The 20,091-nt window shown below is 40.7% G+C and overlaps 1 protein-coding gene across 1 annotated transcript; it reads right to left on the reverse strand.

Moving 5' to 3' along the window:
- Positions 1-302: 302 nt before the first annotated feature.
- LOC149286465 (coiled-coil domain-containing protein 169-like) lies at positions 303-18,439 on the reverse strand. The gene is made up of 7 exons (XM_089493898.1): positions 18,324-18,439; positions 16,349-16,431; positions 14,404-14,514; positions 13,794-13,834; positions 6,218-6,316; positions 5,323-5,376; positions 303-383 (listed from the first exon to the last, which is right to left on the reverse strand). The coding sequence occupies exons 1-7, from the start codon at positions 18,437-18,439 to the stop codon at positions 303-305; spliced, it is 585 nt and encodes a 194-aa protein (XP_089350024.1).
- Between the last annotated feature and the right edge of the window lie 1,652 nt (positions 18,440-20,091).

The raw sequence follows: 20,091 nt of genomic DNA on the forward strand, positions 1-20,091 counted from the left end.
AATAAACAGCATCTCGACCGATCAATTAAATCCTTAAGATATGGTGAGAATATTTACATTACTTTAGACCCGCAGGTTAAATAGATTGGAGTAACTGAAATAACAGTTTATCCGTTTTGTTCATGCAGCTCAGTCCAAGATTGGCTGAGCAAAATGGGAGTTGTAGTTCAGAAGAGCCACAGTGTCTGGTTTTCAATTGCAGCCACCGCTTTCTTGCATGAATACTTTAAATGAGAAATTTTAAGTAAAGCGCTTAAAAGGAGAAAAAAAAACCAAACAAAACAAAAAAAACCAACCTAGCCTTACTTAAGCATCTGTTTGTCCCTTGTGGCGCGAGCCGGATCAGGCTGAGGTTTCTTAGCAGCTTCTTGAGTGACTGAGGTCTGCAATTAAAATTCAACAGAGAAGATTACAGTAATCTCCACAGAGGCCCAGCGCGCGTTGCTCATTTTAGATAAATTCGGAAGATGGTAGACGATGGCTGGAGGAAATATTATTTTGTAAAACGCACCCAAAAATGTAATGCATTTCTCTCCTGGAAGGATTTTCCTTAAAACAGCCAAAAAAAGGTAACAGTCTAATTCTGCGATATACTGCAACCCAGTCATTAAAGCATTGTGGGTTATTTAACCCTACCGTACAGGGGTGGTATCATCTTCACACGTGTAGGTACTTCAGTTAATCCCCTTATCTCAAATGCACTAAAGCACCACACGTGCCAACATTCATGTCCACGCAGGGTTCCGAAACTTCTTGTTTCTCAGGTGGAATTCTTTGCGTTTAAAACCACAATATTGTTCTGTTTGCTTTACCTGGTTAATATCACAGATTATTAAATAGATCTCTAAATGTTGGAATGGGCGGTATTTAAAAAGTAAGTTCTTCTTTGGTGAAGGCGGCTATTGTTATTAATTATTATTATTAACTCTTATTTAACTAGGATCCGAAGCAAAAAGTCGTTATTGAGGAACACGTTTAGAGTCATCCAGCTCCTGAGAACACACACAATCACTTACAGCCGGTATAGAGGTTAAGCGACACTAGAAAAGTAGCACAACGTGAATGATTAATGCCTGCTTGGGAGAGCTGAACACAAGTGATGTGAAAATACATTTGTGGACAGCCACAGACGTGAATTATTAAAGCTGTCCGCTGTGGCAGAGCAGGAGATTAATCACTCAATGAAGAACTTAACTGGTTTGCGCGTGTTAAGCCCCTGCTTGTGTGTGTGTATATATTAGATAGAGATATATATATATATATATATATATATATATATATATATATATATATATATATATATATATAATAGGTATCTCTATCTATATATCTGCATGCACGTATTTTATCAGGTATGGCTCTGTAGGGATATAGTGGGTTAAAAAAGGTACATTCTGGAGCCAAAAATTACGTTAAATAGAAAGATGGAAAGCGACTGCAGATAGGAGCCATTTGGCCCATCTAGTCTACCCAACCTCTGAATACGTTCCTTAGTCCCTAGAATTATTTTATATCTATTTTAGCCTTATGCCTATCCCATGCTTGCTTAAACTCCTTCACTGTATTAACATCTACCACTTCTGCTGGAAGGCTTTTCCATGCACCCACTACCCTTCCAGTAACATAATCTTTCCTGATGTTACTTTTAAACCTTTGCCCCTCTAGCTTAAGACTATGTCCTCTCGTTGTGGAGGTTTTTCATTCTCTCTTCCTTTACCTTGTTGATTCCCTTTAAGTATTTAAATGTTTCTATCATATCCCCCTTGTCCCGTCTTTTTTTCCAGGCTATATAGGTTAAGATCCTTTAACCTGTCCTGGTAAGGTTTATCTTGTAATCGATAAACCATTTTAGTAGCCCTTCTCTCTAGCCTTCTGGAGATACGGTCTGCAGTACTGTACACAATACTCCAAGTGAGGTCTCACCAGTGATCTGTACAGCGGCGTGAGCTCTTCCCTCTTTCTACTGCTAATACCTCTCGCTATACAACCAAGAATTCTGCTAGCATTACCTGCTGCTCTACTGCATTGTCTACTTACCTTTAAATCCTCAGAAATAATTACCCCTAAATCCCTTTCCTCACACGTTGAGGTTAGGACAGTATCAAATATTCTATACTCTGCCCTTGGGTTTTTATGCCCTAGATGCATTACTTTGCATTTATGCACATTAAATGCCAGTTGCCACAGCTCTGACCATTTTTCCAGTTTACCCAAATCATTTGCCATTTGGCTTCTCTCTCCAGGAACATTAACCCATCTTACCATCAAGACCTTCTCCAATATCACCAAAAAAATTTAAAGAGAATGGGTCCAAGTACAGATCCCTGAGGTACCCCACTGGTAGCAAGACCTTGCGCCAAATATAGGCCATTGACTATAGCTCTCTTGGCTGCACCACCTTCATCAATTATTTTAGTCACTCAATCACTCAGACAAACAAAAAAAAAAAAAAAAATATGATTTCTTCCCTCATTTACTAAATCCACACAAGTTATATTTCTGACTTTTACTATAAAAATATTTCACTCATCTAGAAAAGCTAATGGAAAAAAACCTGCTAAATAGATAAACAACACCCCAATATGTGTTCAGCAACATCTCCTGAGTACTGTGACTCGGGGGTGGATAGATTTCTCAGGTCTTTTTGGGGGGGGGCAATCGGCCTCATTTGGGGCATGCGCAATTGTTTTTTCAACATGTTGAAGATTCTCCCCCATGTCCTATTTGGGACATCTTTGGAGCCGGCCAACGCAACTTACCCCATGAAACATTTGTTAAAACTAGACACCCTATGAGCATTTAACATGCCAGTATTTCAATCCTTTCCATGCGAGAATTTTTGTGACAAATATTAGAATCTATTTAGCATGTTTTTATTAGCTTGTATTGATATTTGAGAAAAAGTGCTTTTATTCAAATTTTCACCATATTTTATAGGAAAGTAGATATGATCTAGAAAGCCCTTGTGGTCCTTAAGGGGTTAATGGGCTTTGTGATTTTCTTGAAAAATCGATAGCTATATGAATAAGCCACAGGTATCCTGGCATTGGATCAACCTGACCGGCAATAAAGGTACAATCACGGCACTTTAAGGGCTCCTAAATGTCCCTTCTGCAGTGTCTTAGTGCCTGCCTGTCAACGTGACTTAACTAGTAGCCGTCTTGTTTTCTAATGGAAGAAATCTTGCACTTTCAACCGTACATGCAAGAAAAGCGACACATTTACTGTTATATGCGGAGGATTCGTGTGTACTGACGAACTAGCTGATTATCGGCCTGTGACTGATCAGCAGCTTCTCAGGTTTTTTTTTGTTTTTTTTCTTTTATAAAGTGAAATGAACATAATAATGGCTGCTTGCTACCATGGTTACTGGCATGCTGCCAGCTGATCTCTTGTGAAAGGAGCTGGCTAGCATGCTGGTAAAAATGCCTGATCAGATAAAGTCTATCTGAAGTAAACTCCTCCCTTTCAGGTCCAAAAAGCAATTCAACAACTGCAACTAAGGACTCTATCATATAAGCACATAAAACTTCTGTGCTAGGTCAATGATCTGGGACCTCATGTTTAGCCATTCCCTTCTTTGTCACTGGAGGGAAGTGCCGACGTGAGAACTAAGTAAACAAAACAAAATAATCTCAGCTTTATTTTAAAACTTTGCACCCCTTTGCGATGGAAGATGTACCAGGTACGTCATCAGACAATGTCCCTTGAATACCAATGACGTACCTGGTATGCCTTTTGCTAGATATTGCTCCCACAGCATGACACAAGTCCGGATTGGGGGGGGGACTGTGTCTAAAACAAATCAATAATTCAGCACATGCGCAGCAAAATACATTCACTGGCAACTCCAGCATTCATCCTGATGTCTCCAATTTAGCTCATGCCAGCTTATGGAACTGTTTATTGATGTTAATGTTTGGGAGGAACCATCATCCCAAACTGATCTGTACGCTGCTCAACACATAAGTTTCAAACTTGGTGATGAATGTACTAAACCTGTGACCCCCCCTTCTACTTTACTGAGAGGGTAGTAGATAAAGGGAACAGTCTTCCAGCAGTGGTATGGGATAGACAAAGCTATATACACAATGGGACTAGACCAAGGACTGATAGGGGTTTGAATTCCTTTACATCAGAAAAAATAGGCAAATAAAAAAGGTTCTTATCTGCTGTCAAATTATGTTTCTATGTAAAATTTGTGGGAACAAAAGAGTTTATTCCTCCCCCCCACACACACATTTTTACAGTTGTATTCATACAACTTAATGTATTTCATTCGGTTTAAAAAAATTAAAATAAAAAAAAAAAGCCCTACTTCTTCAGAAATAAACAATATATACATTTGTGGGGGGTACACCGAATAAGTTATGGATTGGAGCAGTCACAGATTTCTGGGTCAGTTTTTGCAGATTGCAAACAGAGATCTGAGCAGTGCTTTACATAATACAACCTTACGGGTCCAGGCATCGCCACCCTGTCTTGTCCACCACCATGGACCCTTCATTTTTTATTTTATTTTTTATTCACTTTTTGTTTGCTTTCACCCCTTACTTAAATCTATCTAATGAGACTACTAATTGGCCAGTCACTTGGCACCTAAAACCCCGTTACACAAGCACATTTGGATGGATGTGGATTTTGATTGGCACTTGATATGGTTACACTGAAAATCCTGCAGTAGAGCCAGGTCCCCAAATGCTCAGTTTTTGCGGGAATCAGTGGGGTGTGCTTTTTGGCTACTACCCCTCCATGAAGACTTCAGCAGGCCCACTCTTTGGGGAGGGTCCTAAAAGGGTCTGCATTCCCCACAGCAGATGAATATTGGGGATCCAGTAATCCACTGTGGCCTTATCACGTTGGAGCACCTCAACGTCACCAACAAAAGAGATGCTACTGGCAAAAATGGCATAGCACTGTTCCAGAGATTACTCTAGCTTGTGGCAAGCCACGCTTTGCAATTTTTAATCACCGTAAGTGTTCCTTTGGTTTCCATACTCATCTTTCTATCCTTAATTGTTGGCAGGAGAGTCAAACTCACCCCAGAGAGCGCTTATCCTGCCAGATTCCTCTAATGGACAGTCTGACCACTGTTATCTAGCGTGACTGAAGACCTTGAGGGCTGGCATTTAATACTGTGGGTAGCTAGCCTTGCCTTCCCGTTGATAGAAGGCAATGCCAATCATGCATGGCAAGCTATTTGTGGACGGAGATGTAAAACAGTGGAAAGTATATCTGTTGCCATGGCAATGCACACTTCAAATAGCAGCCTTTAGACAAAGAGGTTAAAAGGTATATATATTTAGGTGCAACATCACATACCTGTGAGATCTCAGAAATATACATTCTTCTTTCATCATTGACTTTGTAGTATGCCTACAAATAAATCAGGAAAACATATTAGACGAGAATGAAGATTCTATTAAATAAGAATTTCTTATAAAATTAGTCTTTTACTGCAGGAAAAATATTTAACTAATCAGCATTTGGTTTCAACATAGATTAAGGATAGCTTAATGCCTATCTGCATGCATATTTAAATTCCCTTACTGTATTGATCTCTACCTCTTCAGCTGGCAAGCTGTTCCACTTATCTACCAACTTCACAGTAAGGTCAGCGTTCATCTTATAATAAGGTAAAATAATAAAAAAAAAACTGGATGATTCTTAGGATGCTTCCTTGTCCAGAAAACAAAGTAACTGGATATTTGTTCATCACCATTAGGATGGATAAGAAAAGCAAGCCCTAGGCATATCTTCATTTGAACCTGGGGTATACAATGTGTACATGGTTAAGACAACAGCGAGTCCTTTCCCCTTTTTCTCAGATATATAAGAACCCACATGCATTATCAGATATTTGTAACCAAAGAATGAAATCAGTAATATCTTTGCCCTAAAATGGAAATATAAAGACAAGATGGAAGGTGATTGAACAGAGGTACAAAACAGGAATGCTACATTTTTAGCATTTCCTTCAATAACCTGTTTGATTTTTTTATTTTATTTTACATGGCCTTGACTATCGGCTAGGAACAACCAAACTCTGCTATAAAACAAATTAAATTAAATATTGCTTCTGTAATGTGCCTTTATTTTTCTAATTAGGGATTTGAATGTGATCAATAAGCAGCCACATTTAAGTTTAACTAACACACACCTGTATGTATATATTATATACACACACACACACACACACACACACTATAAACCATACCTTTGTTTCTTGTTCAAGTCGAAGCTCAAATTCTTTAAGTTGGTTTTGTAAGAGAGCCTTTTCTTCATCTAAACGTTTCAGGTATTGGTTTAAGGTGCTCTGAAAATAAGCGAGATGTTTAAAAGTGGAATTCTCATCAGAAACCAAATATGTTGTAGATCAGACTTGAACTGAACACCTGACCTGACTAACAGTCTACCTGAGGGACGTAAGACTGTCATAGGAATTACATTTGTATGAAATAACAGGAGATTTCTGTTTAGCTGTGAAAAAAATGCCATCTAGAATTCTGACACAAAGAAATATACTACAGGATATTTTGTCTGATGGCTATAAAGATCTGAGTACACACAATATTTCATCATTCCCAGATATTGATACAAAAACTCAATCAATATAATTTGCTCTGAAACAACGCTCAGCAAAGTTGCTGAGATTAAGGCTTTGTGCATTTATTACCACCAAAAAGGAAGGGGAAGCTCAAGCGAGTGACTCAATAATATTGCTCTCCAAAACATTTGGGTAACAGCATTCTCTGTGCTCAGCATCCTCAATGGTCCACACTGCACAGAATGCTGCCGCCGCCAAGTGGCCATATGTGGAAATGCAAGCAACACAAAAAAGGCTTCTAGTAGTATCCCCAAAATCTTCCGATCAATACTCCTTATTGATTTATATGACGCCATCATATTCTGCGGCGCTGTATAATGGGTCCAGGGAGCAATTGCCATCATGCCGCCAGCCATATCCTGATAAAAGCAGAACAGAAAACCCACTCCAAATTAAGGCAGGTGTACTGCGGGGGTTAGAAGTCATGAGGTTTATGACAGATAATTTATATATACAATTATATTACACATAGGCGACGTCTGTACGAAACCAACAGAATAATAGAATAACTAGGAATCTATCGAAACGAATGTTCCGCAGAGAAGACTAAGAATGCGTTGGCCACCTGGTGGTGAAACTAGAGAAATACATTCACTTGCTTTAGCCCCCACATTACACACTAACTCTCACTCCTGCCGTCCCTTTAATGAATTTTTAAACCATGCAAATAATTGCCAACAATTTCACATTTAACCAAATGCATCCACTGCAAACTTGGCTTTTCATAGAACATGCGGTGAAGGGCATGAACCAACTGACCTAGTTCCACTGGGTCATATCAGCATGTGGCTATTAACTGGGTCATATCAGCACATCTATTGATCTATGCGTGCCATGCAGAGGTCTGCGATAAATAGTAGAAACAAAGGAAAATCAATCTTAGCTGCTGGCACTGGTTATGCTTGAATTCATATTAACATGTGGCGCACAGCATTAGCTTTAGTTAAATCGACTAAATCTGCCCAAAGGGTAATACTATATACCCAGCTCATTAGGCTGTCAATTCATTATTAGGATTTAGGTGTGTGAACACAGAGGCTGCTAGGACTTTGAGCCAAGCCCATAGATCAAAAGGCTGGCTGGAACAGAATCATGCAGACTTCCTCTGTATGCATCTAAAATACACTTACCGTATTGGCTCGGATATAGGCCGCCCCCGTATATAGGCCGCACCCTAAAAGTTTGGTGCTTTTTTTAAAGAAAAAGTTTTTTTCTTTAAAAAAGCACCAAAAAAACATGCTGCCACTCTGTCCCCCCCCCCGAGATATGCTGCCACTGTCCTCCCCCCCCGAGATGTGCTACCACTGTCCTCCCCCCCCGAGATGTGCTACCACTGTCCTCCCCCCCGAGATATGCTACCACTGTCCCCCCCCCCCCGAGATATGCTACCACTGTCCTCCCCCCCCCCGAGATATGCTGCCACTGTCCTCCCCCCCCCCCCGAGATATGCTACCACTGTCCTCCTCCCACCCCCCCGGGATATGCTACCACTGTCCTCCTCCCACCCCCCCGGAATATGCTGCCACTGTCCTCCTCCTCTGCGTAGATGTCTCCCGCCGGCCCTGCAAGACACCCGGGAGTCTGCTCCGGTAAGTCGGGGGGGGGGGGGCAGAGGTAAAATGCATCGTGCGGACGGTCCGCGCGATGCGCTTAGACAACCTCCCGTGCCGGCACCCCCCCGTGGGAAGTGCTGGCAGGGGAGGCTGTCTGAGCGTATCGGGGAGTAGGATGCAGGTCCCCTGCACCGCTGCGGGGGATCTGTATCCTAACCCCGCTGCCTGCCCGGCGCCCGGGACTGCATGTCCCGGGCGTCGGGCGCTAGACCCCGAATATAGGCCGCACCCCCACTTTAAAGACTTAAAGTGGGGGAAAAAAGTGCGGCCTATATTCGAGCCAATACGGTACATGTAAGGCTGCAACAACTAATCGATAAAATCGATAATAATCGATAATGAAAATCGTTGCCAACGAATTTTTATCGATTAGAAAATGAGGGTTTTTTCAGGGCAAACGCTCTGGAAAATACCCCTCCTTATATAATCCGTTTAGTCTGACTCACAGCAGCAGCTCCTACTTACCAGTCCCTCCCTGTAATCACTGTGACAACTGGCCCCGCCCCTTCCTTCTCCCAGAAGGCCAGAACCACATGGCTGTGACACTCATCTAACTGTAAGTATAAAATTAATATTTGGGCTGCTGAAAGTTAGGGGAGGTGGGGGTTAATTTAGGGGCAGTTATGGTTAATGGGGTGTTTAGGGTTAATTTAGGGGCAGTTATGGTTAATGGGGTGTTTAGGGGCAGCTATGGTTAATGGGGTGTTTAGGGTTAATTTAGGGGCAGTTATGGTTAATAATAGGGTGTTTAGGGTTAATATAGGAGCAGCTGTGGTTAATGGGGTGTTTGCGGTTAATTTGAGGCAGTTGTGGTTAATGGGGTGTTTAGGGTTAATTTAATGATGAGGACTGAGGGTTAATTTAATTAATTTAATAAAGTTAACTTAAGGTGCAGTTAGAGGTAAAGGGGGGGGGGCAGAATAAGGGGAATCTAAATCCTGGGGGCAGTGAAGATTAACCCAGTACTTATTTATAAAAGTACGGTGTCTGTGTGCTGTTAACAGGAGTCTGTGACTCTGAGGGGACTATGAGATATCTGGGGGGGTATAAGGCATATCTGGGGAGGATGGAGTGACATATCTGGGGGTATAAGGCATATACGGTATATAAGGCATATGTGGGGGGGGCAGTGTGGCATGTCTGGGGAGGATGGAGTGGTGCATCAGGGGGTATAAGGCGTATCAGGCACAGTGGCATATGTGGGGGTAGAGTGGAGTGGCATATGTGGGGGAGGCAGCGTGGCATATGTGGGGGAGGCAGCGTGGCATATGTGGGGGAGGCAGCGTGGCAAGCCTGGGCTCAAATGTGCATAAATTGGGGGGGCTGGTTGGGAAATAAAGACAAGAAATGCATTTTATCAGTTTTTTTAATTCTGCTGTTTGTATTTAACATCATTTGTTTATTAAATTATTTTAAATAAATGAAAAATGTACATTCATTTTTTTATCCGATTAATCGAAAAAATAAATCAGCCAACTAATCGATTATGAAAATAATCGTTAGTTGCAGCCCTACTTATATGATAATTGTGTTGCATGTTTTTAAAACAACTTTTTGTATTCCTTACTATTCTCAATGGTTAAATACCAGGGCCAGACGGTGACGGCTAGGCAGGCCTGGCACGCCAAGGCCAGTGACCAGCAAATGACCCAAGTGCAGCCACATTTCAGTTTTTATACAGCCAACGGCTGCACTCTACCTGGGCTGCTGGTTGGGGCGCGTATGGCGTGTGGTCGGCCAGTGTCCCACAAGGCATTTTCCTAGCGTGCCAGATGGCCAGTGTCAGCCTGTTAAATGTTGTTTATACATACAGTTATACACATGCGTGTCATTATAAAAACATAACAGCGGATAGGAATTTTTTACCCAATATAATCTGCTCGTTTACATTCAGCTGTAAAATATAAGAAGTCATGTCCCATCTATTCTGAGGTGTATTACAAACCCAAGAGTCATTCTCGGATTGGACGCAGCTTCGCTGATATAAATTGCAACTTTTTTTTTTCCTTTCTGTATTTTACTTTAATAGAAGTCTCAGATGTATACATACTGAGTGAGATTTCCTCCAGGGGAAATAAGAGAATTACCACTACACTACAGATTTTTTCTGTGCGATATTAACCCCTTAAGGACCGGGCTCATTTTTCGTTTTGTACCCTGTGGGACCGAGGCTGTTTTGACACTTTTGTGGTGCTTGTGTTCAGCAGTAATTTTCTCCTCACCCATTTAGTGTACCCACATAAGTTATATATTGTTTTTTTCAGGACAAGATGGGCTTTCTTCAGATACTTTGATCGTATCATCTTATTTACTATAAAAAAAATTAAAAAAACATGGTGAAAAATTGAAAAAAAACACATTTTATGACTTTTATTTGAAAAATCTTTTACTCACCTAAAAAAGCAAGTAAAAAAACTAGCTAAATAGATTCTACTACTTGTCCTGAGTTTAGAAATACCCAATGTTTTTATGTTTTTTTGCTGTTTTTTGTAAGTTATAGGGCAATAAGTACAAGCAGCGTTTTATGATTTCCAAATCTTTTTTAACAAATCTGGTCAGTCTGCCTCCATCTCCTCTTTGGAACATCTTTGAAGCCGGTTAACTCAATTTAACCCATTCAAACCATATATTTTTGAAAACTAGACACCCCAGGGTATTCCAAATGCTGTTATTTTAACCCTTTCCATGCACCAATTATACAACTACACTTTGTCAAACTTTGTAATAGTAATTTTTTTTATTTTTTTTTCCACACAAATTGTACTTTAGTTATAGATATACAGGTTCTGGTATATGTCACTGTCAAACAACACGCCAATGTGTGTTCAGGAACATCTCCTGAGTGCAGTGATACCCGACATGCATGGGTTTGGCGGGTTGTTTCAGATTTAAAATGCCACATTTGGGAAGTGCGCTTTTTTTCGCCATTTTGGTCAGTCTGTACCTATGCCCTATCTTTGAGCTAGGCCACTCCAATTTACCCCATCAGCCATTTTTTTATATATTAGACACCCCTTGGGTATTTGAAGTGCTTTTATTTTAACTCTTTGTTGAGATTTTTGAGAAATTTTAGCACTTGCTCAAAATAATAAACTTTATTTTTTAATTTTATTTCATTTTTTTAATACTTTTTTTATATTTTTTTTTACACATTTTGCTGGTACTGGATGGTTCATCTAGTGACATCACTGCATAATTATTTTTAAATGTTAGCACATTTTTTTTAAAAAAATTTTCCATTTTTTATTTATTTTTATTTTTTTTGAATATTTTACTAATCACATAGTGATTAGAAAGCTGGGCTCCATTGACTTGCATGGTTGAATGCAGTACCTGTATTCAACCAGCAAGTGGAGCCAGTTCTCTAGAGGGTCTGGAGACCCTCTAGCGAACTTTTTCGTCTTTATTGTTTTATTTCCCGGGCCGCCGCCATCTTGCTTGATGGCGAAGATCACCGGCAGCGGCGGCTGTGACCGCTCTCCGGAGCGGTCACAGCCCACCCAGAGGTAAGTGTTTGGTGTCGCTGGATGCCTCCTGATCGAGGCATTCCAGCGACACCTTTTAAGTTTAGGAGGCGATCGTTGATCGCCTCCTAAACGCTTTTAAAACGGGCGTCCGCCGCCATACAATGTATGGCGGCTGTTGGCGCCCCGGGGAGGGGCCAGACATGGCCCCCGATGCCGATCTCGGCCTTGCTGAATGCCTCGACATCGAGGCATTGCAGCAAGGCCGTTTAAGCGAAGAAAGTGATCCTTGATCACTTTCTAAGCTTATTTAATTTTTTGACGGTTCAGGACCGTCAAAGGTCATTTAGTGACCTTCTTGTTATGACGGTCCTGAACCGGCAAAGGTCGCGAAGGGGTTAAAAGCCATTATATACAGCAACTCCACTGCTGTGTGGTAGGTTTATTTACAAAAGTTCACAGTTGTCTTTAGGCATCCAGGGTACACATTCCCCTTAAGGCATGAACCAAACAAAGACCTACCTAACAGTACTGGTGAGCTAAGCTTCGCATAAACAGCCAAATACTTGTCTCACCTCCCAGGCTCGGCTTCATGTAGACCCCCCGGGTCTGTGGTCAGCAGCGCTACTGAGAATAGCTGGGCTAAATAGGGCTGGACAGTGTTAATCGGGTTCCAGCTGAAGCTGCTACAAGTATTAACCCTAGAAGCTGGGGAACAGTGAACTATCCGTGTGGAGACTTATGTACCTGCCCTCAATTAACCTGCCCCACAACACGTATACATACTCTACTACAGGGGTGTCCAAGTTTTTTCTGCAGTGGGCCACTTCATCAGAATTGTATCCGTGCGCGGGCCGCACTCATTTTTCACTGTGAGAAAATATGGCCTTTAATAAAATATGCAGATTAAAATAAAGTAAATGACACAAGACCTTTACTTTTCCTCTCACTGATTTCTGGGCCTAGAAAGGTTTGTGACTACAAATTCAGGATAATTAAAAATGAAATAGTTCTATTTATTCTAGGGATGCACCAGAATATATATTCTGGACCAAAACATTCACAGTTCACTTAGCCAAAACCAAAACTGACCCCCCCACCTTTATAAATAATAATACAAAAAATCACATTTTTAATAAAAGTAGGTAACACACCACAACTGGTCAAAAAATTAGCACTATGACTTGGCATGATAGGAGTGTGATTGCTGTTAGCAATCACACTCCTATCATGCCAAGTCATATTGCTGGTACCTAGTAAATGCTGGTACCTAGGCATGATGGGACTGTGCTTGCTGTGAGCAATCGCACTCCTATCATGCCAAGTCAGCCAGTACATGCTGGTACAGGGTGGCTGTAAGTGATGTGCAGACCCCATACTACTGGCAGCATCAATACACAAGGGGGGCAGCTAGCTAGGTTTCAGCATGTACTGGCTGACTTGGCATGATAGGAGTGTGATTGCTAACAGCAATCACAGTCCCATCATGCCTAGGTTCCAGCACTTACACATCCATGCTATCACACACACACTCATTCATTCATATACTCATTCATTCACAGATTAATTCCCTCAATCACGCATACTCATTCAAACACCCTCCCCACCCCCTTACCTGCACTGCAGCTCCTCGATGCCGCTCAGACGGCCTCCCTCTGCGTTCTCTAGTACTGCACAGAGGAAGCAGGACTGGAGCAGGGTCATGTGATGTCACGTGAACTCTGCTAGGTTCCGCTTCCTCTATGCAGTACAGAAGACCCTCCCACAGGTAAGTAGCAGGGCTCGAGGTGCGGCCCGCATAAGATCGGTTGCCCTGGCTGCCGATCTTACGCGGGCCGCACCTCGAGGTCTCACGGGCCGCATTTGGCCGGCGGGCCGCATGTTGGACGCCCCTGCTCTACTATATACCTAAATATACTGGTAACTGAATACATTGGTTGAGTTGGTCTCATTAACTTGACTGTCAGTTCAACCGATCTCTACCTTTGGTGAACAGATCCCACCTTTTCATCTAAAATTTGAACACAGCATAACAGAAAAAAAAATCATACAAATATACAGTGTATGGTGTTACTAAGAAATAATTGAAAAGAAAATGAAAGTACTTACAGCAGGCATTTGATCATAGGAGCGAATCGAAGAAAGTCTATCTAAAGTAGGACATAAAAGTTGAATTTAGAAATAACCAACTAACACAAGCACTTCTAGAACTTCTGTAGAAACCTATATAAGAAATTTCTTTCCCCTTTTCATCTTGAGGTTCCTGAACCCTGCCCTGATTTAATGCAGCTCAAGGAAACTCATAGCTTTAAAGCCAAGGCATGTATTTGTAGATGTTTGCGAGGATGATGGTACTTGTTCCAAACGTTCTGTTGAGTTTTAGGGAGTCTAGTGAACTAGATCATAGGTATTTATCTCAAAAGCTCTGCCAGCTCATACCTAAAGAAGACACCTGCCTACAAAGTCTGCATTTCCTACCCTTCAAATTAGCTACGTCTTGTAGATTGGGTTTAGATAAGAGATAAAACACATACAATTGGCCAATATGCAGAACATTGTATTATGCAAAAACTGTACAAACAGAACAAAAATACTTCTGAAAATATTTTTATCCAATACTAGTAATGAAAATATTGGTAGAGGTTTATAACATCTCAATTACTTAATGTTCCACTTTACCTAAAAAGCAAAAAACAACTAAAAGCCCATATTTTCTCACCAGTTGGATTGCCTCGAATATGTTCACATTTTTCTTGAAGAAGATGAATCTGTCTTTCTAACTGTTTGTTCAGTTCTGTTTGGGTTTCGTACCTCGTTTTCCATTCATTACCTGGAACACATTAAAATTATTATTATTATTTTATTTATATAGCACCAGCAATGTACACAGCGCTTCTTACAACACATACAGTGCCCTCCACAAAAATGGGCATCCAAGGTAAATATGAGCAAAGAAAGCTGTGAATGTTTTGTTTTGGTTTTTAACCCTTTGATGTTTTCTTCAAACAATACACACAAATACTCTGCACTCATGGATATCAAACAATTGCAAACACAACACAGGTTTATAAACTATACATGTGGCACAAGTATTGGCACCCTTTTAGTCACTTTTACTTTGTGTTACCTCTCTTTGCCAAGATAACAGCTCTGAGTCTTCTCCTATTATGTCTGATATGGTGTGAGAATACACGGCTATGGATCTGAGACCGTTCCTCCATACAGAATCTCTCCAGAGCCTTCAAATATCGAAGTTGAAGCATTTTCTTGAATCTCTTCCAAACAGCTTGTGGTGATGTAGGTGATGTTGGATTGTAGTTTTGGAAACTTTCTGACCCCCAGACACAACTAGTTTCTGCAAATCTCCAGCTGTGATCATTGGAGATTGTTTGGCCAAACAAAGGAGAGGATGTCTTCATTGTGCGACAATATAGACACACGTCCTCTTTCACGATGATTCATAACATTTCCAGTTGGCTGGCGCATCTTAATTATTGCCCTGATGGTGGAAATGGCCATTTCCAAAGATTCTGCTATTTTCTTACAGCCAGTTCTCATTTTGTGACGCTCAGGGATCTTTTGCCACACATGACAGCCTATGTGTCACCTAATATTTATACTGCTGTGAAACAGGAAGTCAATCAATTGAACAATTTCCTGTTCCTAGTCACCTAGGAAAATGTAAAATATCACTAGGAATATACTGTACTTCTAAGTCATATTCTTCTCATATTTTTTTGCATATGAATTCATAGGGGTGCCCATTATTGTGCCGCACATTTTTTTTGTGGATAAACCTCTGTTTGCAATTGTTTGATATCCATGAGATGAGTATTTGTGTGAAGTGTTTGAAGAAAAGATCAAAAGGTTAAACAATAAAGACATTTTTTTACAGCCTTCTTTGCTCCTATTCACCAAGGGTGCCAATGTTTGTGGAGGGTGATGTATATGCAAGGGGTAAGACAAAGCTAGAATTAACAGACTAAGACAAACCAATACATTAGGTAAAGAGGGAGTGAGAAAAAAAGTTCTTTAAGTTAAATCACCAGTAACATGGTATGAGTTGGCAAAACCTGTTAACTTGCTCTATTTTAAAAATGTATATTGAAGAAAGAGAAAAAAGGCCTTTTGGGTGTCTACTAAAGTGGGCCTAGGACCAAGTCATCCTTTGTTCAATACAGAGTTAATTATGCTCTGTTTAGTGTGGCTGAATTTGGGGGGGGGGGGGGGGGGGGTTAGGTTATTCAGAGAAATTGCTTCCTATAGATGTTGTTTGGCCAGAAGACACCCTTGTACTTCTGCACAGTAACTTTATTTGTGAGTTATTATGAATGAAGGAGAATTCTGGGCTCTGCTTTTCTCTTTTTGCTCAAGTCCAGCGCATACCTTATTAAATAATACTTTAGATAAAAATTATAATAACCTATATCCTATATCCCAGTTTTGTGACTTTAACAATTGTTAACAAAACTGTATACCCTCGCGGTGGGTTGTGAAGGAGTCAACAGTACAAAAAAAACAACAAAAACATTTACAACTGAAAGCAAATGTATAGATCAAAAAGTAAACGTGATTCGAATCTGAAAGATGAGGATATCAAAATTAACTACTAAAATTGCTAAAAGTTTGCATGCATCTCATAGCAAGAGACTTTTCTCCATTACCTTCTTCGTCCACACTCTCTAGTCTTTTTTCCAAACCGGCAAAGGTGTTCTTCAGTTCAAATGTTGACACTTGTAACATTTCCCTGAGTAATATACAAATAATTATTTCAGCGCTCATAATTTTTTATTTTATTTTTTTGCAAATCATTGCCCTTTTTTTCTCCATTCCGAGTTACACTTCATTGTAAAATATCGCCTGGTTGTTTAGAGTTTTGGGTATGTATATCAGACACAAAATAAACCAGCATGTGCTGCATCAACTGTTATTATTAAATAATAAAAAATGATATGGCTCGAATGCAATACCTTTAGAGAAAACCTTGGGCAACTCCACAAAAATGCACTCAAAAGTAGTCCTTTGAAGGCATCCAGTCACTTGGCCCTTACGAAAAAATTACTGCAGTTTTTCTGAAGTAATACTGCAGTTTTTTGGACATGAAAAAACTGCAATACTGCACTTTTAGTGCAGTATTACTGCACATGTACTGCAGTTTTACTGCATTTGTACTTCACTGTACTGCAGTTATTTTTGTACAGAAGTACAAATGCAATAAAGTTGCAGTACATTGAAGCACAACTGTAGGTTTGCAATATAAAAAAAAAGTGCAGTAAATGTGCAGTAAAACTGCAGTACAGTGAAGTACAAATGCAGTAAAACTGCAGTAAAAGTGCAGTATTGGTGTTTTTTCATGTCCAAAAAACTGCAGTATTACTTCAGAAAAACTGCAGTAATTTTTTGTAAGGGGGCCGTTAAGTTCTCTCATTTTCTACTAGGACCTGCTACAGACACCACTTTGCCCAGGTGGACATACACAATGTTTGTGTTTACCTAAACAGGCGTGTAAATGGGGACAGCATTTATTTTGATATAGCTTCATTGTGTGACTGATCATCAGTGTGTTTGTATCTACTGACACTAGGCTTTCTCAGGACATCTAAGCCTGGCCAGAGAAAGCTGGATACAGCAGGTTTACCCACATGTAGACTACTTTAGATTTTGTGGCATTCACAAATGTTACTGCATTATATTGTTTTAATACTGGATGTTAATGCAACCTTTATGAGAAGAAGTCTACAACATCTGGGCATCTTCAACAAAATTTAAAAAAAATTCCAAAATGTATTTGGAACACGGAAAAACTACGCTGCACCGTACCACACCCCATTAGAAGGTAAGAATGTATCCAAGAGATGAAGACAAAAACTTTTGATGTCCTGAGAACTCATCTGATTTAATCCTCACTGGAAACCTACCGGTTATCATTACGGTCAGTTTACGCAGCATTATAGATGCATGGTTCTGTGAAAAGGTAGTCAACTATTGGGTTTATTCAATAAAGGGAGAGTTTGAGAACTTGCGGGGGAGTTATCTTTGGACGCCATGATTTCACCATACATGATGAAAGTCCAGCTCCATCGAACTTCTGCTGCGGGAAGAGTGAGGTTGGCCCTCTATAAAGCATAGTTAATCAGTGCAATATCTTCAGTCTCCTTGCCGAATGAACTACACATTATGCAGGGCCAGCTCTCCCATTCTTGCAGGAGAAACTTCCCAGTGTTGGCCCTTAATAACGAACAATGAAGCGAGGGAGCTGAAACCGGCAACCCCTCCGTTAGCGAATAAACCCAAAATATCAGGTACTTCATGTAAAACAAAGTAAAACGGGCCGCACTGCATACCTAAAGCTCTTCTGTTAAAGAATTTGCATTAAATGTTCTTTCCAGATGTAATAAACGTCTGCGAGAAAATCCTATAAATGTCATTATTTTACTATCATACATCGCCTGATGCTCGCGTTCTGATAACGGGGGTTTAGGGGTGTAGGCACACTTTGGGGTTGGTGAGCAAATTAAGCGCTATTAATATGCAATAGAAAATGTTTAGAATTCATTGAATTAAGAGCGTATTATATATTCAAAGTAGATTCATGGAGCCCGAGAATCTGCGCAGAGTATGAATACAGAGCAGCCTCACTTCATCTTTTTCTCCAGCTGCAGGTCGTCTTCGAGCCGCCGCCTGTCCTGAGGAGGTCGGCTCCTCTCCTGTCTCTCCATCCCGCCGCTGGTGGGTTTTAGTTGACGCGTCACCATGACTACAGGGCAAACCCTTAACAATGAAGCGCGTAGAACTCTAAACACAAGAGCCTCATTAAACAGGAACGTTCAGTGTGGATATCACTCCATTGCACACAAAAAACAGATCTACGTGTACACAGTGAACAACATAAAAGCCCGCGTGACACCCCGAAGACACTGTGGCATTACTGCAGTCGTTTAGCAATCCTAAAACACTTTAGTGTTTAGAGCTCTGGAGGGTGTTTCACGCAAACGCTGTGACGACATTTAACCCTATTCGTTGTTCTGCCTTACGTGGAAAAACAGTGTTGACGTCTGCGGGTTTTGTAGGCAGTTAAGGGGTTAACTAGTTGTGACGTTCCAGCGTTTTGGCGGCTTTTATGAAATGGAGTCAGAGCTGAGCGCTGAGAGTATGCGGGTTTACGGCGGGCTGGCGTCCGCACTGGGTAATCCGTGACATCGCGTGTGCGTTACCGTCTCTGCTGCATGTACATGGAGGAAGTTACATGATCGTTTATTCAGCAATCTGAATAACTTCAAGTGTATTTTAGCGCCACAAATATTTTCCCAGCCCCCTACTGTCATTGTCAGTGGCGTTACAGCTCTCTGTATTAAGTATTATACACTGGGGGTTATTACATTGTATTTAAAAACAAGAGTTTGGGGCATATGCCCAGCAAGTACTTTATTTTTATTTTTTTTAAACCCACTTTTTCTCACTCTTATTTAAAAAATCTTTTACTCATCCAAAAAAGCTAATGGGGAAAAAACCTTGCATGGGTTTGTCTGGTTGTTTGTGGGCCACATTTGGATAGTGCGGCCCCCCCCCCCCCCTTTTGGTCAGTCTGTGCTAATGCCATATTTTTTTAACCCTGCTGCTCCGATTTACCCCATTAAACCATTTTATTTTTGGACTTTTTTTTTTTTACATTTTGCTGGAACTGGATGGTTTCCCTGATCGTGACATCACTGCATAATTTTTAAATGTTGCCACATTTTTTACCAATCTTTATTTTTTTTTTCCATTTTTTTTTTTGTTTTACTAATCAGATTGCGATTAGAAAGCTGAGCTCCATTGACTTGTGTGGTTGAATGCAGTACCTGTATTCAACCTGCAAGGGGGGCCAGAGTTCTCGAAGGGGTCTTGAGGGTTTCTCTTGGAAACTTTCACAACGTTAGACTTTTTTTTTTAGAGGACGTGCCGCCATCTTGCAAGTGGCAAAGTCTCTCGCAATCATATACCTGTGATTTGCAGGATGGAGGTACTCTCTTGGCGGTCAGGCCTAGGGCACTGCCCATCCCAAATACACAACACACCAGCAAAACAATATCCTAGGTGAGATTTGTAGAATTTATGCTGGGCACAAAAGGTGACATCTGGAATTAAAGCATGGTGGTTTCATGTTATTACCAGGAGAAAGAATTGGAAAGAGAGAATCCAGATGCAAGGTTTGCCCCCCCCCCCCCCCGTTTGTCAAGAACACCAATAGTGATTTTTCTACTTGCAGAGAAACTGACCAATGAAGCCTTGATTTTGGCTGAGCATCACAAACGGATCAGAGAACATAATGCCTCCTTAACCAAGTTAAACGCAAGCTTCAATCAGGTAAAACATACAGAACGTTTTAGATTAAAATAATTAAATAGATTGCGTATTGCTGTATCTG

The sequence above is a fragment of the Sceloporus occidentalis genome, unplaced genomic scaffold, assembly GCF_023333645.1.
Source record: "Sceloporus occidentalis isolate IW3139 unplaced genomic scaffold, rSceOcc1.0.p SCAF_68, whole genome shotgun sequence".
NCBI lineage: Eukaryota > Metazoa > Chordata > Lepidosauria > Squamata > Phrynosomatidae > Sceloporus > Sceloporus occidentalis.

What these genes read in the sequence shown, in the direction of transcription:
- LOC149286465 (XM_089493898.1), bottom strand. Translation starts at nt 18,439, where the DNA reads ATGGTGACGCGTCAACTAAAACCCACCAGCGGCGGGATGGAGAGACAG. An exon ending in CAGCTGGAGAAAAAGATGAA is followed by an intron (nt 16,432 to 18,323) that starts GTGAGGCTGCTC and finishes TATATTACTCAG; the next exon opens with GGAAATGTTACAAGTGTCAA. An exon ending in AGAGAGTGTGGACGAAGAAG is followed by an intron (nt 14,515 to 16,348) that starts GTAATGGAGAAA and finishes AATGTGTTCCAG; the next exon opens with GTAATGAATGGAAAACGAGG.